The 23,793-nt window shown below is 41.7% G+C and overlaps 1 protein-coding gene across 3 annotated transcripts; it reads left to right on the top strand.

Moving 5' to 3' along the window:
- The first annotated feature begins 628 nt into the window (after positions 1–628).
- SRI (sorcin) lies at positions 629–23,629 on the top strand. Of its 3 annotated transcripts, none has more exons than XM_050939681.1 (8): positions 629–694; positions 9,359–9,442; positions 12,921–12,990; positions 17,464–17,507; positions 21,221–21,368; positions 21,560–21,673; positions 22,642–22,700; positions 23,255–23,629. In XM_050939681.1, the coding sequence occupies exons 1-8, from the start codon at positions 644–646 to the stop codon at positions 23,279–23,281; spliced, it is 597 nt and encodes a 198-aa protein (XP_050795638.1). In that variant the 5' UTR covers positions 629–643; the 3' UTR covers positions 23,282–23,629. The 3 variants fall into 3 exon arrangements, with proteins under 3 accessions (XP_050795638.1, XP_050795639.1, XP_050795640.1); XM_050939682.1 differs by lacking the exon at positions 629–694 and adding an exon at positions 920–943; XM_050939683.1 differs by lacking the exon at positions 629–694 and adding an exon at positions 11,819–11,915 and having other exon boundaries at positions 9,358–9,442; positions 12,898–12,990.
- Positions 23,630–23,793: the final 164 nt, after the last annotated feature.

The raw sequence follows: 23,793 nt of genomic DNA, 5'->3' as shown, positions 1-23,793 counted from the left end.
TATACAACAGTAGTTTAGTTATATATTAGAGACTTATAGAAAGAGACCTTTTAAAATGGTTAGAATGTATTACTGACACATGAAACCTTAAATTAGTGAATAGATGAAGACTCAGCACCCCACTTCTGAAAGGTTGCCAACCCCAGTCTAGCAGCAGCAGCAGATTATCATGCACTCCCCACCCTTCTTGTCCAGAATGAGAATAACCTCGCTTTTCAGGGCGGGTTCCACGCCAGGCTGCAGGCTGCGCTGTCCCACAGCTCCGCGCACAGTGAGAGGGCGCAGCGCTCCCCGAGCTGCGCCTGCGTGTGGATAAAGTTTTTGTTTAAAAAAATACAAAAACCCGCCCGCTGGGGCTTGGCCGGTACCATTACAGCGGAGGGGTGTTCTCTCTCTTCTGAGCGAGCCAAAGGGGATAATTTCCTACAGTGGGGGGGTCTAACAGAGCAACAAACTGCGCAGCTTCTCAGCGATCCGCAATCGCTCACGCCCCGCAGGGGGGAAGGGAGAAGCGGTGCCGCAAGTAGCGCGCCCTGCTCCGGGCCCACCCGGATGATGGTGTGACCCGGGCGTCCCCGCCCGGCCTATGGTGCAGCTGGTAGGGACGGGAGGGGGAGGGGCAGCAGACAGTGGCGCGCTAGACATGGCGTATCCTGGGCACCCCGGCGCCGGCGGAGGCTACTACCAGGGCGGGGTAAGCGCGGGCCGGGGCCTTGCAGCCGGGCTGGGACGAGCCGCCAGCCCCGCGGGGCGAGAGGAGCCCCCGGGGGCTGTGCTGGGGGAAGGCCGGGAGGGGACACCCCCCCCTCCCGCTGCGTGCGGGGGTCAGACACGCTCTGCAGGCCTGGGCGGGGTACGTAGTCGGGAGCTCGGCTCCCCCGGCCAGCGGGGTCTGTGCTCCAGCCACACGGCGGGCGGGCGGGCGGACCGGCACATGCCCGCGGTAAAGCGCAAGTATCCGTGCAACGCCCGCTCCCCCGGCAACAGCACGGCCCTGTCCCGGCGTCCGGGGAGCGCCCCCCTGTTCCCTGCCTGCCAGCGCTGGGGCTACGCGGCGGTCGCGCCATCGGCACTAGAGCCCTTGTCCCGTCTCCCCCCCGCACTGATCTCGGTGCGTTCAGGTGCAAGGCGCGGGCCCTAACACCCTCCAGAAAAGCGGAGGATTCTGGATTTTGAAGAGCCACCCAGCTTGATCTCAGTGTGTTCCCTCCCTAGTTCTAAAATGGTTCAGACTGAACTGGTTCCTAGGCCTGTTGAAAGCATTTGTGTAATCATGTAAACAGTTCTTAGATCAAAGGTAAAGTGGTTGGAGTAGGAGTCTTACAAGCTTGCGGGGGTTAGGAGAAGAATGAGTCAGACTAGTACATTTCTATAGCAAGCCTGTGGTGCTTAATGGTTTTGTTTTCCTGTTAGGGTCAGAAGGGGATTTTTGCTGCTGCCTCTGGCGCACCAGAAGCCCCTATCACAGCCCATAGTCTCGCCCTTTCCTCTTGCAATAAAAAAAGCTGCTGGCTCAGGCAACTGACTGTAAATAGACTGATCTTTTGTTAAATAAAACTAATTTAACTAGAATCAAAGCTCTGGTTAAAACATTAGTTAACATTTTAACCAGAGCTTTGATTTTAGCTAAATTAATTTTATTTAACAAAGGATACGTATAATATGCTATTACCTCTGCTGAGGATGATGGAAGAATATATCTTGAACTGGATTTGCTGGAGCAGGGAGGGGATTCTAATCAAGTAGGCTGCTTTTCTGGGGTATTAGGTATCTACCACTATCACTGATTTCAGTGACTTTGGTTAACACCAGCACGCTGAAAACATCTTCACCATTTCTATAGTTCTATTATTTACAGAAATACAGGATGTGCCATGGGACTTTTAGCGACCTGGAGATTGCCAGGGGGCAGCCAAAGAGCCTGGCAGGCCAGACAGAAATATTACATGGGGCTGGATCCAGCTTGCAGGCCCTATTTTGCCCACCCCTGCTCTAAAGCAAATTAATACTAATAATTTGTGGTCAGGGCCGTCCTTAGGATTTATGGGGCCCTATGCAGTATTATTAAACTGGTGCTCCTATGCCCGATGGCAGCCCAAGCTCACAGCCTGGTGGGGTAGGGGGAGGAGGGACAAGACAGCAAAGGATAATGAGACGCCCGGCCTGCCTCACTATGGCGGAGAGTCACAGTTCCCCACAGAGACTCTCATACCCTCTCCATGTCAATTCTGCATGAGGAAGGAAGATACCTAATTAAAAGCACTAAAACTTGGGAATGAAAAATGTTAGTCACAGGTTTTTTGATATGCCCTGAAGTTTGTCAGAGATTTAGGGTACGTCCAGACTACCCACCATATCGGCAGGTAGCGATCGATTTATCGGGGATCGATATATTGCGTCTCATCTAGACGCGATATGTTGATCCCCGAATGTGCTCCCCATTGACTCCGGAACTCCACTGGAGTGAGCAGCGATAGTGGAGTCGGCGGGGGAGCCGCAGACATCGATCTCGCGCCGTGAGGACGGGAGGTAAGTCGGAATAAGATACTTCGACATCAGCTACGGTATTCCTGTAGCTGAAGTTGCGTATCTTACATCGACACCTCTGCCCTAGTGTAGACCAGGCCTTATTTGCAAAAAAACTTTGTAGTAAGGGTGAGTCAGCTGTCCTGCTGAATACAACATTACATATAATGGAATACATGATGCAGCTCTTCTCTGTTTTACGTTTTCTTAATTAGTATTTCTAAGCTGAATTTATATTTTAAGTGTACTCTTAAACCTTAAGCCAGCATTCCAGATTACTACATATTTAACTCACTGAAACAAAGACATTATTAATTAATTAATATGAGAGGTTTAGTGTGTTCATAACAATGTTCATTGCTTTCAGAAAAAGGGAACACTAATTTACTTTGTGTGATCTCCATAACAATAGACATGTTTATTAAATTTCACCAACTTTAAAAAAATGTTTGCAAAGATTTTAGGTATAACAAGGATTTTATGTCTTACTAAGGTACTGGTTGTGCTGGAGGGTTCTCTTGAAACTAGTTCATCAGATAGTCAGAATTAGGGAAACTCTTTGTCCAGCTATCTGGAAGGGAAGGACTGTTGTCCCTTTAAGGGCTCTCATCAGTGGGGAGTGGGGGGAGAGGCAGTGAAGGGATGGACAGAAAGACCAGGAAGACTTGGAAGCACTATTTTTTTTTAACTATAGTAATTAAAATGTGTGTTTTAGATAAAGGAGGTCTTCTGAAGGATTTATTTTAAAAACTGTATGTCTGAAGATCCAAACATTTAAGGCTAAAGAAGATAGTGCATCTAAAAGTCTATGCAAGCGTTTTTTAGAGATGTGATTTTATAATCTTCACCAGCACAATAATGAAATATTTTTAAAGCAAATTTTAAACTAAGCTCCTGTAGACTGACATGTTCTCTGTAAATATTACATTAATGCACAACTGTTTTTGTCAGTAAAGTCAGAAACTGACAGTATAAACATTTATTTGGGCATAAGCTTTTGTGGGCATCTGATGAAGTGGGTTCTAGCCCACAAAAGCTTATGCCCAAATAATTTGTAAGGTACAAGGACTCCTTGTTTTTGCTGATACAGACTAACAGGACTACCACTCTGAAACCTGTCAGTATATACCTGGGGTTTGGCAAATGCCTGTTAAATGGCTTCATTGCCCCTTGAATGGCTCTTTTACAGTTTCAGTGTTGTGCTAATAGGTCTGGCAGGCTGGAGGCTTTTTCGCTTTTAACTACTAGATTCCCTCCCAAGGAAGACTCACCAGCCTGCAGGAAGGGTCAGAACTGGGATAGGAAAACAAGGGGGGTGGACGCTAAGACCCAGTGGTGCCCCAGATTTTCAGGTGCCCAAAGCAGCTGCCTATGTTGCCTATGCCTAAGGATGGGCAGTTTGTGGTGTCATCTCAGTCAAGCAGCATGCATTCTTTGAACCTCACAGCACTAGAGCAGGGGTGGGCAATCTATGGCTGGTAGGCTGTTGCAGGATCTGAGGCTTGCCCCATTATGGTGCTCCAGCTGGGGAGCAGGATCAGGGGCCGCTCCATGTGGCTCCCGGAAGCAGCTGCATGGCCCCCCTCCAGGCAGGGCACAGGGTTGGGGGCTGCACCCAGAAGCCATGGCATGGCCTCCCTCCAGCTCCTATGCTCTGGACTTGCCTCCGCGTAGGAGCCGGAGAAGGGACATGCCTCTGCTCCCGGGAGCTGCTTGAGGTAAGCACCACTCAGAGCCTGAGCCTCTCACCTTGCCCCAACCCTGATCCCCCTCCTGCCCTCCAAACCCCTCGATCCCAGCCTGGCGCACCCTCCTGTACCCCAGCCCCCCCCCCCCCCCCCCCCAGCCAGAGCCTACACTCCTTCCCACACTCCACTCCCTGCCCCATCCTCCTCCCACTCTCCAAACCCCTCGATCCCAGCTCAGAGCACCCTCCTGTATGCTAAAATCATCATCCCCAGCCCAACCCCAGAGTCCACCTCCCCCCGTGCCAGAGCCCTATCGCTCGTACCCCACTCCCGCAGCCTGGAGCTCCCGCCTGAACCCTGAACTCCTCATTTCAGACCCCACCTCAGAGCCTGCACCCCCAACTAAAGCCTTCACCCCCTCCCACACCCCAACCTTGTAAGCATTCATAGCCTGCCACGCAATTTCTATTCCCAGATGTGGCCCTCAGGCCAAAAAGTTTGCCCACCCCTGAACTTGAGTATAAATTTGATTCCCTAATTTAGGCATATTTGCTATGCAACTGACCGTGCTGGTGGCTGATTCAGATCTCCTTCAGATGAACTTAGTGGAGATTACATATGGTTTAGAGTTGAATGTGGACAGGATAAAAACTATAGTGGTTTGCAAGGATCCTGTGAAAACATGCAAGATTCTAGTGAATAACAGTCATACAGCGAGTGGGAAATTATTGCTACTTAGAAAGCATCATTACAGAAGATGGAAGATCTACACTGAAATCAGCACCAGAACAACAAGAGAAAGAGACATTCTGGAAGAATAAATATCTGAGGAGAACGAGTATAAATCTGAAGACTAGATTCTGACTCTTAAAAACCTACATTTAGTCTATGTTGCATTACAGCTCTAAAACATGGACATTCAAACAAAGAAACTACAGTCCTTTGAATTATGTTGTTATAGAAGAATTCTGAAAATATCATGGATAGACTGTGTAACCAGTGAAAACATACTAGAGAATTGAATGAATTGAACATTAGTTAACATTTTAACCAGAGCTTTGATTTTAGCTAAATTAATTTTATTTAACAAAGGATACGTATAATATGCTATTACCTCTGCTGAGGATGATGGAAGAATATATCTTGAACTGGATTTGCTGGAGCAGGGAGGGGATTCTAATCAAGTAGGCTGCTTTTCTGGGGTATTAGGTATCTACCACTATCACTGATTTCAGTGACTTTGGTTAACACCAGCACGCTGAAAACATCTTCACCATTTCTATAGTTCTATTATTTACAGAAATACAGGATGTGCCATGGGACTTTTAGCGACCTGGAGATTGCCAGGGGGCAGCCAAAGAGCCTGGCAGGCCAGACAGAAATATTACATGGGGCTGGATCCAGCTTGCAGGCCCTATTTTGCCCACCCCTGCTCTAAAGCAAATTAATACTAATAATTTGTGGTCAGGGCCGTCCTTAGGATTTATGGGGCCCTATGCAGTATTATTAAACTGGTGCTCCTATGCCCGATGGCAGCCCAAGCTCACAGCCTGGTGGGGTAGGGGGAGGAGGGACAAGACAGCAAAGGATAATGAGACGCCCGGCCTGCCTCACTATGGCGGAGAGTCACAGTTCCCCACAGAGACTCTCATACCCTCTCCATGTCAATTCTGCATGAGGAAGGAAGATACCTAATTAAAAGCACTAAAACTTGGGAATGAAAAATGTTAGTCACAGGTTTTTTGATATGCCCTGAAGTTTGTCAGAGATTTAGGGTACGTCCAGACTACCCACCATATCGGCAGGTAGCGATCGATTTATCGGGGATCGATATATTGCGTCTCATCTAGACGCGATATGTTGATCCCCGAATGTGCTCCCCATTGACTCCGGAACTCCACTGGAGTGAGCAGCGATAGTGGAGTCGGCGGGGGAGCCGCAGACATCGATCTCGCGCCGTGAGGACGGGAGGTAAGTCGGAATAAGATACTTCGACATCAGCTACGGTATTCCTGTAGCTGAAGTTGCGTATCTTACATCGACACCTCTGCCCTAGTGTAGACCAGGCCTTATTTGCAAAAAAACTTTGTAGTAAGGGTGAGTCAGCTGTCCTGCTGAATACAACATTACATATAATGGAATACATGATGCAGCTCTTCTCTGTTTTACGTTTTCTTAATTAGTATTTCTAAGCTGAATTTATATTTTAAGTGTACTCTTAAACCTTAAGCCAGCATTCCAGATTACTACATATTTAACTCACTGAAACAAAGACATTATTAATTAATTAATATGAGAGGTTTAGTGTGTTCATAACAATGTTCATTGCTTTCAGAAAAAGGGAACACTAATTTACTTTGTGTGATCTCCATAACAATAGACATGTTTATTAAATTTCACCAACTTTAAAAAAATGTTTGCAAAGATTTTAGGTATAACAAGGATTTTATGTCTTACTAAGGTACTGGTTGTGCTGGAGGGTTCTCTTGAAACTAGTTCATCAGATAGTCAGAATTAGGGAAACTCTTTGTCCAGCTATCTGGAAGGGAAGGACTGTTGTCCCTTTAAGGGCTCTCATCAGTGGGGAGTGGGGGGAGAGGCAGTGAAGGGATGGACAGAAAGACCAGGAAGACTTGGAAGCACTATTTTTTTTTAACTATAGTAATTAAAATGTGTGTTTTAGATAAAGGAGGTCTTCTGAAGGATTTATTTTAAAAACTGTATGTCTGAAGATCCAAACATTTAAGGCTAAAGAAGATAGTGCATCTAAAAGTCTATGCAAGCGTTTTTTAGAGATGTGATTTTATAATCTTCACCAGCACAATAATGAAATATTTTTAAAGCAAATTTTAAACTAAGCTCCTGTAGACTGACATGTTCTCTGTAAATATTACATTAATGCACAACTGTTTTTGTCAGTAAAGTCAGAAACTGACAGTATAAACATTTATTTGGGCATAAGCTTTTGTGGGCATCTGATGAAGTGGGTTCTAGCCCACAAAAGCTTATGCCCAAATAATTTGTAAGGTACAAGGACTCCTTGTTTTTGCTGATACAGACTAACAGGACTACCACTCTGAAACCTGTCAGTATATACCTGGGGTTTGGCAAATGCCTGTTAAATGGCTTCATTGCCCCTTGAATGGCTCTTTTACAGTTTCAGTGTTGTGCTAATAGGTCTGGCAGGCTGGAGGCTTTTTCGCTTTTAACTACTAGATTCCCTCCCAAGGAAGACTCACCAGCCTGCAGGAAGGGTCAGAACTGGGATAGGAAAACAAGGGGGGTGGACGCTAAGACCCAGTGGTGCCCCAGATTTTCAGGTGCCCAAAGCAGCTGCCTATGTTGCCTATGCCTAAGGATGGGCAGTTTGTGGTGTCATCTCAGTCAAGCAGCATGCATTCTTTGAACCTCACAGCACTAGAGCAGGGGTGGGCAATCTATGGCTGGTAGGCTGTTGCAGGATCTGAGGCTTGCCCCATTATGGTGCTCCAGCTGGGGAGCAGGATCAGGGGCCGCTCCATGTGGCTCCCGGAAGCAGCTGCATGGCCCCCCTCCAGGCAGGGCACAGGGTTGGGGGCTGCACCCAGAAGCCATGGCATGGCCTCCCTCCAGCTCCTATGCTCTGGACTTGCCTCCGCGTAGGAGCCGGAGAAGGGACATGCCTCTGCTCCCGGGAGCTGCTTGAGGTAAGCACCACTCAGAGCCTGAGCCTCTCACCTTGCCCCAACCCTGATCCCCCTCCTGCCCTCCAAACCCCTCGATCCCAGCCTGGCGCACCCTCCTGTACCCCAGCCCCCCCCCCCCCCCCCCCCAGCCAGAGCCTACACTCCTTCCCACACTCCACTCCCTGCCCCATCCTCCTCCCACTCTCCAAACCCCTCGATCCCAGCTCAGAGCACCCTCCTGTATGCTAAAATCATCATCCCCAGCCCAACCCCAGAGTCCACCTCCCCCCGTGCCAGAGCCCTATCGCTCGTACCCCACTCCCGCAGCCTGGAGCTCCCGCCTGAACCCTGAACTCCTCATTTCAGACCCCACCTCAGAGCCTGCACCCCCAACTAAAGCCTTCACCCCCTCCCACACCCCAACCTTGTAAGCATTCATAGCCTGCCACGCAATTTCTATTCCCAGATGTGGCCCTCAGGCCAAAAAGTTTGCCCACCCCTGAACTTGAGTATAAATTTGATTCCCTAATTTAGGCATATTTGCTATGCAACTGACCGTGCTGGTGGCTGATTCAGATCTCCTTCAGATGAACTTAGTGGAGATTACATATGGTTTAGAGTTGAATGTGGACAGGATAAAAACTATAGTGGTTTGCAAGGATCCTGTGAAAACATGCAAGATTCTAGTGAATAACAGTCATACAGCGAGTGGGAAATTATTGCTACTTAGAAAGCATCATTACAGAAGATGGAAGATCTACACTGAAATCAGCACCAGAACAACAAGAGAAAGAGACATTCTGGAAGAATAAATATCTGAGGAGAACGAGTATAAATCTGAAGACTAGATTCTGACTCTTAAAAACCTACATTTAGTCTATGTTGCATTACAGCTCTAAAACATGGACATTCAAACAAAGAAACTACAGTCCTTTGAATTATGTTGTTATAGAAGAATTCTGAAAATATCATGGATAGACTGTGTAACCAGTGAAAACATACTAGAGAATTGAGCAAATGCTAGTGAAAAGAAAGATTGAATTTGCAGTGCGTGATGTATGTTTACAGCCACGTGAAGGGAAAGTTGATAGAGTACAACGCAGAAAAAGATCTTTGATGGACAATGTGCTATCCTGCGTGGATCAAAAGGACTAGATTTGCAGAGGATCATAAAAAATGGGCTACCATGGTTGCAAACCTCCAGTAATGGAGATGCCATGTACAAATAATTTAGGCACTCTGTGCTACTATTAGATTACTGGGCTGACTCAAATGTAAGATTTTAGGTAGGCCTGCTTTACATTGTAGCAAGTATATACACCAAAGTTGTGTGCTCTCTTTTAAAGCAGTTATGTACACCTTTTGAGAAGGCGTATATAAAAATGACACTCAGAATTGATGCTGAAATGTAAGATTACAAATATTGTAGTCAACTAAAAGCATTAATTTTATCTAAATCATCTGTTTCTTGTTTTAAAGTATGGAGCTGCTCCAGGAGGACCAGTATTCCATGGTCAGACTCAAGATCCTTTGTATGGTTATTTTGCTGCAGTAGCTGGACAGGTATGTTCCCCCCCCCCAAAAAAAAAATCAGAAACTATTTGGTTGAAGTTATGACATAAGACAAAATTATTCTCATTGTATTACAACTTAAATATTGGGCATCAGTATTTGCCACAGAGGTGTATGTATAGCAGAACTTCCTAGCATATTGAAACTCTGAATACTGGAAACTGTGAGGACAAGCTGAGGAATCAAGTCAAAATTGAATTAAATACTGTTCTGAGTTTATGCTGTCTCACTTTAAAACTGTGCACATGGGTGAGGAGGGCCCATCACTTGTCATGTAAGAATCCAACTAGAAGTGTCAGCTGCATGGATGGCCTCAATAAGAGCCAGGAGATGTTAGCAAGAATTAGGTCATTATGTAAGGGGATGGCTTCACTAGATGTGGGAACATGGGAGTACCAGAACCTGGTGGCATGAACTACCTGGAGTGGCTTGCTGGATAGAGCGAGCAGAGTATAGGAAGAAGTGTGCATTTTTATTGTTTTTAAGATATTTGCATCTTAATTTTTCTATGCCTGGTTTTGACTACTTATTTATTACTCTAAGGATTTGGTATACTGTAATTTTGTACTATCCACATGTCTTTAAAACTTTTATATATTCCTGTAAGTAACAATTTCTAATCCATTTTAAAAACTCGTATTTTAAACAAGTAAGCTCGCTAGAGCTAGAGGCTTTATTGTTCTGACAAAATAGACTTTACATCTTTCTCGTCATTTGTCTAATAAATCCTGTGTACTGTCTAGTAAACAACTTGTCTATCTAATTGTTGGTTTATTTGCAGAAGCCCATTAATGCAGTTTCACGGGTGTAATTGTGGAAGTCAAGACATTCAGAGTTAAGGATCCCAGAGTACCCTTGTTCTCTATTCCCTTTTCACTATTCTCTTTCAATAATTGACTTCTTACAATCTACACGACACTTAAAGTGTAATAGCTTCAAAAATACACAGCTATTGAATCAATGCATTTTGGCAGCAAAAAAGACAAATGAGGATATTAGAACAAACCACATGAAGGTAGTCAAATAAGTACGTATGTAAGGATTCTGCTTATTTGTGAAGAATCTGGTTCTTCACTGAAATAAAGTAGAGACCTTTAGAAATGTTTCTTACTGAGCTAAAGAAGAATCTGTTATCTACCTGTAGTGGTCGTTTTGATGAATAAACGTGTAAGCAAAGAGTGACCTGAATCGATAAAATGAACAAGACTAAAGTAGTATCACGTGGCCATCCATGAAAATACTTAACAGGCCAAACCCACCTAACTTTTCAAGTCAAATTCTGATAGAATCTCAAACTGGTTTGACCATCCTTTTTCCACTTGCAGCCTCTTGTGACTCACAGTATATTTATTGCAGGATGAATTTGTACATCTGCAATATCAATTTGAGTGTTATGTCGAATTTATACTGTTAATTAAGGGAAAACCATATGAATGCTAATATCTTAGATATTTAAAAAAAAACGAAACTACATTAACTTTTTTTTCAGAATCTCCATTCAGTGACTTGAATTTCTCTCTGTGGGAGCTGTTCATTTTATTACTGCTTGTCTGTAACGCCTTGTCTAATGTAAAGTTGGACTGTTAAGGTTTTTTTATGTAGGACTTGCCTTATAGCTTTCTTTCCAATTTCCATTCTTTTAGTTCTCCTTCACATCTTCAGGTTGTCAAGTTATTGGCTTCTTGTTTTGATTCTTAATTTAAAGAATTTTAGAACGTGATTGACCACTTAAACTGATTTGATGTAATTGAATTTCTTATACTGGACTTTTCCTGTGGTTCTACCCCACCTGTATTATAATAGTGTATATCATTCACTGTCTATAAAGCTGGCCTGAAGACCAAAGATACTAGAAGTTGGGGAGCAGTGTATTTAATTGGTCAAAAGGTACAATTGCCTTTTGTCAGGCCTTGTAAAATGTCAGCTAAAATAAAAACCACTTATTTACAGGACATATTCAGAGGAGTATATCTGGAGTTGATAGATAAGCATGTTCCCCCCCCCCCCCCCAACTAGTCTCTTCTGGAAGTACTATAGTTATAAATTTGAGGACTGGTATCCTTTCTTTCTCAGATAATGTTATCTGGATGTCATCTGTAGTCAGCAGTTTACCATCCTTTCAGGCTTAAATTAGATATGTACTTGATATAAAAAACTCCCAGGAAAATACCGGGGAAAATTAGATAGGCTTCAAGTACAAAACAACTCATGTTTTAGTACTTTATGCTTCTAGAATCAGTCAAGTCTATTTGCATCTAAAAACCATTGAATCTTAGAATGAGGTTAAATTGCACTTTAGAACTTTTTATGAACTTTAATCCTGGGTATGAGGAATGTGACATGCAATTCCAACTCCCCTTTTGACAGCTTATTGCTTTACCTGACTTGGCAGTTGTTCATAATCTCTAACTGGCCTTGAGAGGGATGCTTTGGAAGGAAATCGTATTCCTAATTGAGCAGATAGGTATTTTTTCTGTTTTATTCCTTTAAAATATTTTACTTTCTGCTTTAATTTGCTCTTAACAATTCACTGTTCCCAACCAACTTTTTTTTAATTGTCAGTCTAATGTCTATCTCGGGAAGTGGGGATGTATGTGCTCTGATGTAGTTTTATTTTGTTTTGTAGAGTCCTGTTATAGAGACTAGAATGCAAATCTTTAAACCAGGACTGCCTATGTTGTCCTTAACAAGCTCATTGCACTTTTAGTTCTATATTATGGTAACAACTAATCTTATCTCATGCTTGAGGAGTAAGGAAGGAGTCGTCCCTCCCCATGCATATTTGTATTCTTGAGAATGTCTTTCTCCTTCCTCTGAAGCATCAGATAGAACATAACTAGAGATGGGATACCAGTTTGGGTGGAGTGGTGCTCTGAGTTGGTACAGAGAATCCTCTGATGCCTTGCTAATGTCTTGCTCATATGTTCAGGGTCAAACTGATTGCTGCATTTGGGGTTGAGAAGAAATTTTCCCTCAACTGAGATCAGCTAGGACCTTGCTGTTTTTTTTCACCTCCGCAGCATGGATCTCCTGGTAGGATCATCTGGACTTGTTTCACCCAACGAATTCCCTGCTGTCGCAGGGGCATTGATGACATGTCAGTATTTCCTGTTCTCTGCCTGTGGCATGCAACAGTTCAGTTTTCTGACGATTAAAGTGCTTTAGTTTAACTGAGGTCATTGGGCACAACAGAGGTATTTGGGTGATATTTAAATAGCCTGTGACATACAGGAGGTCAGACTAGATGATCTAGTGGTCCATGCTGGTCTTAAACTCTATGAATCAACAAATAAAATAAATTTGGAGTGAATTTAAATTAAATTGAAATTAGTATGCTAGGTAAAGCCAGTTTTTTGTATAAGGTTCTATGCATAGGTTTAAAAGTGAATGTGGATCTTGATGTGAGAGTTTACTGACATTTACTGATGAAAAGCTAACTCTTCCAGGCCTACTTTTCTGTTTTCAAAAGGATGGACAAATAGATGCTGATGAGCTGCAAAGATGTCTGACCCAGTCAGGCATAGCAGGAGGGTATAAACGTAAGTTGACAGTTTATATTTGATTCATATTAGACAATCATTAGTTGTACTGCCTGCATAGTTATTAAGTTCACATGGTAAAAAGTACTTACATTTCTTTTTGAAAGTAGTCTAACTGCTTCCAAACGTTCCACTCTGGAGTCATATGCACTATGCTGCAAGAACTTAGACATAGGGAATAGTTGGCCCAGAGAACACTTTAGAGAAAGATTTTAGTTTTGCCTTCTCCCTTCCTACTGGCTCATCTGGAACTGCTAACGTTTCACCAAATTTATTTTGTGTTATCAATTAGGCTAGCAGGTACATTACTATTAGATAATTTTAGGGCTGTTAATTAATTGCCGTTATCTCACGTGATTAACTTAAAAAAATCACAATTAAATTGCATTTTTAGTTGCACTATTAAATAGATTATCAATGGAAATTTATTAAATATTTTGGATTATTTTCTACATTTTCATATATATTGTATTCTGTGTTGTGATTGAAATCAAACAGTGTACAAAAACAAAACAGTGTAAACTTCAGAGCCTACAAATCCTCTCAGTCCTCCTTCTTGTTCAGCCAATTGCTAAGACAAACAGGTTTGTTTACATTTATAAGAGATAATCATGCACTCTTAGAATCATAGAAGATTAAGGTTGGAAGAGACCTCAGGTGGTCATCTATTCCAACCCCCTGCTCAAAGCAGGACTAACCTCAACTAACTCATCCCAGCCATGGCTTTATCGAGCCGGTCCTTTAAAGCCTTTAAGGATGGTGATTCTACCGTCTCCCTAGGTAACCCATTCAGGTGCTTTACCACCCTCCTAGTGAAATAGTTTTTCCTAATATCCATCCAAGACCTTCCCTGCTGCAACTTGAGACCATTACTCCTTATTCTGCCATCTGCCACCACTGAGAACAGCCTAGCTCCATCCTTTTTGGAACCCACCTTCAGATAGTTGAAGGCTACTATCAAATCCCCCCCTCACTCTTCTCATCTGCAGACTAAATAAGTCCAGTTTCTTCAGCCTCTCCTCATAAGTCATGTGCCCCAGCCCCCTAATTGTTTTCATTGTCCTCCACTGGACTCTCCAATTTGTCCATATACTTTCTGTAGTGGGGGGCCCAAAACTGGATGCCGTACTCCAGATGTGGCCTCACCAGTTCCAAATAGAGGGGAATAATCACTTCCCTCGATCTGCTGGCAACAGTCCTACTTTTGTAGCTGACATTGCAAGGTATTTACTTGCCAGATATGCTTAACATTCGTTTTCCCCTTTCTGCTTTGGCCACCATTCCAGAGGACATGTTTCCATGCTGATGATGCTCGATTTAAAAAAAAAAAAAAAAAGTGTTAATTAAATTTGTGACTGAAATCCTTGAAGGAGAATTGTATATCCCCTGCTCTGTTTTACCTGCATTCTGCCATATATTTCATGTTGTGGCAGTCTTGGATGACCCAGCACATGTGGTTTATTTTAAGAATGCTTTCACTGCGGATTTGACAAAATGCAAAGAAGGTACCACTATGAAATTTCTAAAGATAGCTACAGCACTTGACCCAAGATTTAAGAATCTCAAGTACCTTCCAAAAATCTGATTGGGACGGGATGTGGAGTGTGCTTTCAGAAGTTCTTAAAAGAGCAACACTATGATGCAGAAACTACAGAAACTGAACCATCAAAAATCAACCTTCTACTAGTGGCATCTGACTCAGATATGAAAATGAACATGCATAGGTCCACGCTGCTTTGGACTGTAATAGAACCAGTCATCAGCATGGACGCATGTCCCCTGGAATGGTGGTTGAAGCATGAAGTGACATATGAATCTTTAGCACATCTGGCACGTAAATATCTTGAGATGCTGGCTACGACAGTGCCGTGAGAATGCCTGTTCTCACTTTCAGGAGACATTGTAAACAGGAAGCGGGCAGCGTTATCTCCTGCAAATGTAAACAAACTTGTTAGTCTGAGCGACTGGCTGAACAAGAAGTAGGACTGAGTGGACTTGCAGGCTCTAAAATTTTACATTGTTTTATTTTTGAATGCAGTTTATTTTGTACATAAGTCTACATTTGTAAGTCCAACTTTCATGATAGAGATTGCACTGCTGTACTTGTATTAGGTGAATTGCAAAATATAGCACTGTACACTTTCAATTCTGTTGTAACTGAAATCAGTATATTTGAAAATGTAGAAAACATCCAGAAATATCTAAATAAATGGTATTTTATTGTTTAACTGTGCAGTTAATCACAATTAATTTTCTTAATTGCTTTACAGCCCTAGATTTTGTGAATGTGATATTCCAATGTACAATTAAGATTTATGTTGGACTAGGTGTTGTGCATACCCAGATTCAATATCCTTCCACAGAGTCCATTAGAAACCAGCATAAAAGGTCCCCTTGGAACAGGCCCTTTTATTGAGAAGGTCTGAGTTCTCTTTTCATCCCTAAGCCCATGGCTCCTTGAGTGTGTTTAGTACTTGATTTCCAGAGGATCAAGTCAAGGACTTTTTGATACAGTTTCTCTAATAAGTCTGTCACAGAATTCAGGGGCTTAAGTATCTAGTTGATTTTTCATTCTACAGTATTTGGCTGTCTAGGAGATATCTGTCTGTTTCAGATGTTGGGTACGTTTTAACTCAGAACAGCCACTCTCCTGAAACATGAACTCTTTTACACACTACCATTTAGAATTCAGAATTCTAAGCATTAATTTCTGAAGTGGTCTTTCTGCAGCTCAGTGGCAACATCTATTTGACTAGATATTCATCTCTATAAAATCTCCAGTGAAGGAGTTTTACACCTAATCCTGACATCAGCTGTTTGAGTAACGCAGGTTTTATCGATTACTACGTCAAACAGATGAATTTGATTACCTAGGACGTAACCTTTTTTAATATTGATCTTGTCTGCATGACACTCTTCGTACAAAGATAAGAGGGCTTATACAGCAGAAGCTGACATTACCTTCAGTTGAGTTGAGCCCTGTGTGTTTACTTAAGCATATTTAGTAGGTGTACGGCTGCCAGTTTTGTTGGATGTGTTCCTGGAGGTTACACTGCATGACATAATCTTTAATTAAAGATTGATCTTTAGTTCTTGGAGACTCCAGGACAGTCCTGGAGGGTTTACAACCCTGAGTAGGTGGTTACAATGAGAAAACTTCTGTAGAATATCCCAACATTATATTTTAATTTTTTATCCTGAGCAGTAAAGAAATCTGGAGTGAAGGCTACAACTCCGACTACAAATCTGGGTTGATGCTCTTTAGACACTACAGACAGAAAGTAGTGAGGTTAAATTTAGACTTTCCTAAACTTAAAGTTCACGCAACTGACTTTTGAAATTGAAAACAAATGCACAGATATTTTAATGTGAAGCTGTGTTCTGAAAAGGTACTATAAAAGTAGCAGAGTGATTCCATGTTTTCCTCTCAGTGAATCCAGCTCTAACTTGTACAGTTATAAATAAAGATTTTTCTTGCTGCCTGGTTTGGAAACTTAACTTGGGATCTGAAAGTCAAGCCTCCCATCCTTCTCCCACCTCCACTGCTTGCATCATCAGCAGTAATGAAGATTGTGTGGGCCAAATTCTCCCCTCCTTTAAACCTGTGCAGCCCCATTTCTCTTAGAAAATAAATTCTAAATGAAGTACCAAGTTTTCTTAACTAATCTGACATGCAGCAAGACTAATAAGATTAGTGTGGATTCTCAAGCAAGCAGTTCGAATTCTGAATCAACCAAGAACAGATCTGTTTTGTAAGAATGTGCCATTTTTCACAAAAAGTCACTTTGCAGAGTTGACACACATTCATGGTGTCTAAAGCCTTGTACTTACAGTAACAAAACAACTTAAAGCGCAGTTAAAGGCTAGTGATCAGACTGCAAGAAAACAGCTCTGTGTCAAGCTTTTGAGAAGTTAAAAATAAACTAGTTTGATAACATGTATAAAATATTAAAATATACAGTGTTAACACATTTAAGAAAGTGACACCCGCATGCATCTATTGATGTTCACCAAAGAATGCTATGAGTAGACTTGATGATCCAAGTACCTGATATATGGTATCCACAAAGTTAAATTTGTGTTGTGAGTGGAGCTGAAAGCCACCAGTAATGGTCTAGATGTGAAACATTCTGTATTCCAACAGTTTGACTCCAGTCCAGGCTGTCCTGATCAGACTGCCCATTTTGATGTAGCCAAAAGCTTAGATGAGTTGAGATTGACAAAAATTTGTCTCATTTGTAATTTAAGACTGGATTCCAAAAATAACAGGCTAAAATAACCACCTCTAGCACCACCCACCTTAGAATAGAAGGTCTTTTCTTTATTGGAATCAGAGTGAGATAGCTAATTGCAAGACTGCAGCTTTCCAATGGGAGTGATGTCTTATTTCCTGTACATATTATGAAACCAAACTGAGAAGTCAGTAATTGATATTTACTGCTACTAATCTATTTTTCCCCCTCATTTAAACAGCTTTCAACCTAGAGACGTGCAGGCTCATGGTTTCTATGCTGGATGTATCCTTTGTCTTGTGTGTACTATATAAATATTACAAAAGGAAACTGCTGAAAGAACATTAAGGTTGCAAAATCAAGCACTCCTATATTAAGAAATACCAGAATTAATTTGCACAGGCAATCTTAATTCTGCCCCTTGTAATACTTTCTTCTACAGGACCCTATCTCATTAAGTGCATAGAATGGACCTACTCTGGGAAGGAATTGAGGCTTGTGTATTGAAGCAGGCTTATTGTCTGCAACAAATAAGGCAGCATCCTGCAGAAGGTGGAAAGTGTGTAGTGAGTGAGCTAGGGGATTGCAGGAAGAGAGAGTGGTGTCATGGTAAAGACACTTGAATGCAGCCCTGGAGAAATGAATTCTATCCTTTCATCTGTACCACAGAGTTCCTCTGTGTTGGGCATGTTGCTTTAAACCAACTCTTCTCAGATGGTCACTAATCATGGGTTACTCATTTTCTGGCTGCCCAAATTGATACCCAGAGGATGAATTTGCTAAAGTGCTGAACACTAACAGATGCAAAAGTAGTCAATGGAAACTGCTTTGAACATATGAAGTGCTAAATAATGTTAAGTACTCTGAAAAATCAGGTCATGGATGTCTCAGATTGGGCATCCAAAATTAGTGGATACTTTTGACCTTAATCTCTTTGCCTCAGTTCCCCACCTGTAAAATGAGCAGATCACCGCCATTAACTTTAGTGAATCACTCCAGTACTGTAGTAATGAGTGCCATAGAAAAGCTCATGAGGATAATACTGTATTCAGAGCAGGTTTAGATAGTTTACAGTAAACAGGGCATGAAGCAACACAGTGAACAATGAGGAGAAAACAAAGTATTGAATAGCTGCTCATTAAGGGTATAGTCTACACTGCAGTTAAAAGCCTGCAGCTGGCCTGTGGGTCTCAGGCTAATTGACTGTTTTAATTGCAGTGTAGATGCTTGGGCTGGTGCCTGGACTCTAGGACCCTATGATGGTGGACGGTCCCAGGGCTCGGGCTTCGGCCCGAATGTCTACACTATGGTCAAACAGCTCCTTAGCCTGAGCCCTATGAGCCTGAATCAGCTGGCACGGGTCAGTCACAGGTGTCTAACTGCAGTGCAGACATGCTTTAAGTGAGCACAGTTTATCCTGGGTATTGAATTAGGCAAGGGTAACTTTATTCTGGTATTTCCTGACTTGAGTGCTTGACTTTACAACCTTCATAATGTTCTTTTAATGTAATTTGTGCATGCTTTTCTGGGAACTTAACAAACTGAAAATAGAAATTCCGTCGTGGTAATATGGGTGAAAGACCCAAAGAGCAGTTGTCAGTGGTTTGCTGTCAGACCAGGAGGGAGTATCTAATGGAGTCCCACAGGGGCCAGTACTATTCAATATTTTCATTAGTTACTTGCATATAGTTATATAATCTGGAAATGAGACCAGGGTGGGAAGAGTGCAAGCACTTCGGAGGAGAGGATTAGAATTCAAAATGACCTCAAGTTGGAGAATTGGTCTGAAATCAAGATGAAATTCAGTAATGACAAGTGCAAAGTACTATACTTAGGAAAGGTACATTTACTCTTGAGAAAAGACGACTGAATGGGAGAGGGAACCTGGTATCAATAATCAAGTATGTTAAGGGAAGGGCTGTTATAAAGAGGATGGTAATAAATTGTTCTCTGCGTCTATTGAAAGTAGGACAAGTAGTAGTGGGATTAATCTACAGCAAGGGAAATTTAGGTTAGCTATTAGGAAAAACTTTCAAACTATAAGGGTAGTTAAGTTCTGGAATAAGCTTCCAATGGAGGTTGTGGAAGCCCCATAATTGGATAACTTATTCTTGAAATGTTAGCTGCTAAAGTCTAAGATGTCTCTATTGAACTTGTATGAACTGTGATATTTTCCCATGTTTTGGGCAGTTTTTCGACAGGGATGCCAAAAGACACATTTCTGACACAAAGGCCATGCACATGCCAGATTTCAAGTCCCTATTTCAAAGCATGGGGACATTAAAGCTGTTCAAAGAAACGTCTGTCATAATTGTTATAATGGACAAAATGATGTATTTTTCCCTAGGCTCATTTTCAGAAATGGCTGAAATTCTCCAGGCTTTTGTTTTGGAAAATTTCAGACCAAATGGTTAAAGATTGGCAAAGTTATAAGTAACTGAAAACAGCATGTTATACTGGAAAGGGTCAGGCAATCTTAATATGTGGTGCTATCAGGCCTGTCTATAACTGCATTAATGTGAAAGCTCTGGCTTGAAGTGCTCTTAAACACATTAGCCTTTAGGCAAAATGAGTTGCTAGTTATTTGTTGTTAAGTAGAAAATCTCCATGGAAGAGAATCCAAGGTAGTATAGCTCTAACACACAACTGGAATTGGGAGGATTAGCTACAGTAGAACCCCTATTTTATGAACATCCATTTTATGAATAATGGGTGATATTAATCTTTTCTTTCTTTTGCTGGCCAAGTTTTTTTTCTGCCACAGAGTGTGACTTCAGTCCTTTAGCCAGCATTCAAGTGGCTACACATGTTTGACAAGACTAGGGTTTGGAGGCAGTTCTCTCTCTCTCTCTCTCTCTCTCTCTCTCTCTCTCTCTCAAAAAAACCCACAACAACCAAGCATACTGTATACATTTGTTATGAACAGTTAACTTATGCATTATACCTATGTAATTCTGAGATGTTTGATATTATGAACTGAATACCAAATAGATAAGAGGGGTTCTACTGTGTTCATTTATAAAATTTCTTTGCACTGATGTGACTAATTGGTACTCCCTGCACTCATAGATCACTTGATATTTAGCATGCAGATAGTTGATTTTTGTGACTGACAGAATATTCCTTCATTTTCTAAATCAAAATGCCAAAGGAACGAGAAGGGAAAAAATACAAGAGGACGGTTGATTTCTTTTGTACACTATTGGAACTATAACTAATATTCCAAATGCTTTGCTGCAAGACATGATCAGAAATAAAAATAAGAGGCGTTAGGACTTGTAGGGTCGCCCCAACAAAATATTTAGATGATGAACTCCCCTATGGTTCTCTGGTCCTCTACCTTTAGAGTCTGCACAGATACAAAAATTTGGATCTGTATCCACAATAGTTAATTTTATATTTATCCACACCCATATCACCGTGTCTCACTGTTAAAGCCCTGCGCAGATAAAATTTGGATCCACATGCAGTCCGCAAAGATGATAAACAATACAACTGCATTTGCGGATATAAAGCAGATATCCACGGATTTGCAGGGCTCTAACTTTCTTATTTTACTCTTCATGCATGACCTGCAAAACAAATTTCTTATTTTTAGGATATCAAATACTAGTATATGCACAAGCCTTTATTTTATTGCTAGCTTGTCTGATGTTTGGACAAAGTTACAGCTGCACACTAATGATGAAAATGCATGGAAGCAGTACAGCACCAGAGAGATGATGCTGTATTTCTTTTTCAGATGGATGGAGTACCACCTTTGGCTTTCTGATTGCTGACTTTTTGCCAGAAGTATTCTGTCTGCCTGAGCTCTTGGATAGTTCTGTACTCTAGAGGAGGGTCACACTAGCACAATGAAAAAAAAAAAAAAAGATACCCTTTGTTTCCCAAACTTAAGTAAATGAATTTCAATTTTGCATGACTAAATACAGATCCTAATTGAGGAATATTTAGCACTTGCTTGGAAATTAAACAGTTTTTCCTTAGCCATGGTTCAGAGAGATATGTCTGGTACATTGGGATTCAATGAATTTAAAGAGCTCTGGGCTGTGTTGAACGGGTGGAGACAACACTTCATAAGTTTTGACAGTGACAGAAGTGGTACAGTGGATCCTCAAGAACTGCAGAAAGCCTTGACAACTATGGGTAAATTGTGAAACTTCCCTATTACTGGCTGTTGAAATTTCCCCTGCTTCTAATATCATGACATTGACTTGGTGGGATTTCCCAACATAACTTAATGTTTTGCATTAACTGGCACACCACAAATCTTCCCATAAAGAAGATCTCTGTAACTTGGTTGTCATTTCACTATTTTTCCTGACTTTTTAAATTAGGATTTAGGTTGAGCCCACAGGCAGTGACTGCAGTCGCAAAACGATACAGCACCCATGGGAAGATTACATTTGATGATTATATTGCCTGCTGTGTAAAACTCAGAGCTCTCACTGGTATGTTATAGAGAAGCATCTGGTAATGCATTTTTATTTTATGAAATCAGGTTAATCTAAGGTATCTCAAAACCTTAACTTCTTAATCCCAGGAGTTGACTCTTCCTACAGCAGATTAGCCATTTTCAGTCAGAGCTGATACCGTATATTATTTACTAAAGTTCTCCCACTTGTCCTCTTCTGAAAGAGCTTAATCACTTCAGGGAAAACAACTTCTATACCACATTCCATAACCATAGCAGTTGTATAAAGATTGTTTTGTTAGCCAGACCAGAAGTCTCTTCAACTATTCAGCATCATAAAAGTGTGTGGAAAAATTCCAAGAACCAAAGGAATTACCATCTTGGGAGATTCAACAGTAGCATGAGTCTCTTCCTGTCTGAGCTCATCTATTGTCTCCCCACCTCTTTCCTTATTTCTGCCATGTTCTGTTTGTTCTCGTGTCATTCTCCCCCTTCACTTCTTGCTGTCACCCTTTCTCCAAAACCCTCTCCATTGCTCTTCAGCTCTTCCCTCCCATCTTGCTCTTGTCGTATAAGAAAGCTGCTCACAATGCTTCCGCCAGTAGCGAATAGTGCACTTATAAGAGGGCCAGAGCCTACTCCGCAGAACACGTGTTCACAGTAGAAGGTGTAGAGTGTTAATTATTTGATGGCATCAGAGCTCTTCAGCATTAGCAAGAGACCTATTAATGCTCACAAAACCAGTCTCCAGGTCTTTGCTGAGAAGAAAAACTGACCTTTGGACAAACTGGCATTTGAAAACCTTGTGCCAACTGAGCAGTGCTTATAAGCAGCAAATTTTAAGTAGACTAGAGGATTTTTTTTGTTCTCTTTGCAAATGCAGCTTAGTAATAAAGGAGGGGTCAGTTTTAACCAGAAAGATAGCATCTAAATACTCATTGTATTGATAAAATACAGTGCTTCCATTGATTCCAGTAATACACAATTCTTTATATATTTTTGCAGACAGTTTTCGAAGAAGGGATACAGCCCAGCAGGGTGTTGTGAATTTCCAGTATGATGATGTAAGTGCACCTCAGATATTTGTTTACTCCAACCTAGCTAAAATTGTAATGAAAGAAAAAGTACTTAGGACTGGAGCCAAAAAATCATTACACTGAAGACTATTACAATTGGCACCCTTATTTACTATCATAGCTGAGAGCCCAAGAATAGAATAGGCATTGAGAAAGTTGTCTCTTCCCATCTGCTCTCCCCCTCTGACCAATTGTGGAGGGAAAAAACATGTTGGTGCATGCTCGTCACTCCTCCCTCAGAAATAGTAGGTGTTATAGATCTTCAAAATATCATGTGCTTTCTTGGCTGGGATCCAGGCATACCTAGGTTTCTGTTTCACTCCTCTGGCTTGGCTTGTCCTCCCCTCAGTGAAGCTCTCATGCCCTTGTAAGCTTTTTTAAGCTTACCCTCATGTCCCTTGGAGGGGGAGTCTGCTCTGGTAGCTCCCTTGGGCGTGGCTCCCTGAGTATATGTGGAGAGCATTTCAAGCAATGTGGGGAGGAGGGGGAGGTTATTCATGTTCCGCTCTGCTTGGTTAATATGGATGCCTGTTTTCTTTCAGTTCATACAGTGTGTTATGAGCATCTAATTGAAGAGGAAGGAAGATGTGGATGGGCATGATTAACATTCCACTTTGTGTTTTGCTTTGCACTTAGTGATCATGGCTATGTAACTAAATATTGGTATTCTCCATATTTTATAAAGATACTGCTTCATATGTGATTTTTTTTTAGTTTTGATAAATACAGATGAACAAAAATGGGTGTTTTAAAAACGAAATACCAGCTCTCATCCTTAATCTTATGGTTCTTTTTTTAATTTTGCATAAACTTGTAAATCACCTTTTATGTATAACTTAAATGATGATGTAAAACTTAAGGCTTTCTGTTGTGTGTTTACTTTCCCCTCTCATGAGCTACTAAAAACATTCATCAGAGTGGAACTTGTCTTATTTCCTGTCCTACATAGTAGCATGGAGCCATGGTGGTGTTTTTGTTCCATGACAATACTGCATCGAAGAGTCAACACAATAGGGCGATGATCATGATAGAAAGCAAGATGGAAAATTGGGAAACTAAGGTTAATCTGTAACCTGAGTTC

Source organism: Gopherus flavomarginatus, chromosome 2 (assembly GCF_025201925.1).
Source record: "Gopherus flavomarginatus isolate rGopFla2 chromosome 2, rGopFla2.mat.asm, whole genome shotgun sequence".
NCBI classification, from domain to species: domain Eukaryota; kingdom Metazoa; phylum Chordata; order Testudines; family Testudinidae; genus Gopherus; species Gopherus flavomarginatus.
Note: the sequence above shows the minus strand (reverse complement) of the source record. Positions and strands in the feature narration are given on the sequence as shown.

Coding starts and splice junctions, on each gene's coding strand:
- SRI (XM_050939681.1), top strand. CDS start 644: ATGGCGTATCCTGGGCACCCCGGCGCCGGCGGAGGCTACTACCAGGGC. Junction 695..9,358: donor GAGGCTACTACCAGGGCGGG/GTAAGCGCGGGC, acceptor CTTGTTTTAAAG/TATGGAGCTGCTCCAGGAGG. Junction 17,508..21,220: donor TCATGGTTTCTATGCTGGAT/GTATCCTTTGTC, acceptor GCCATGGTTCAG/AGAGATATGTCTGGTACATT.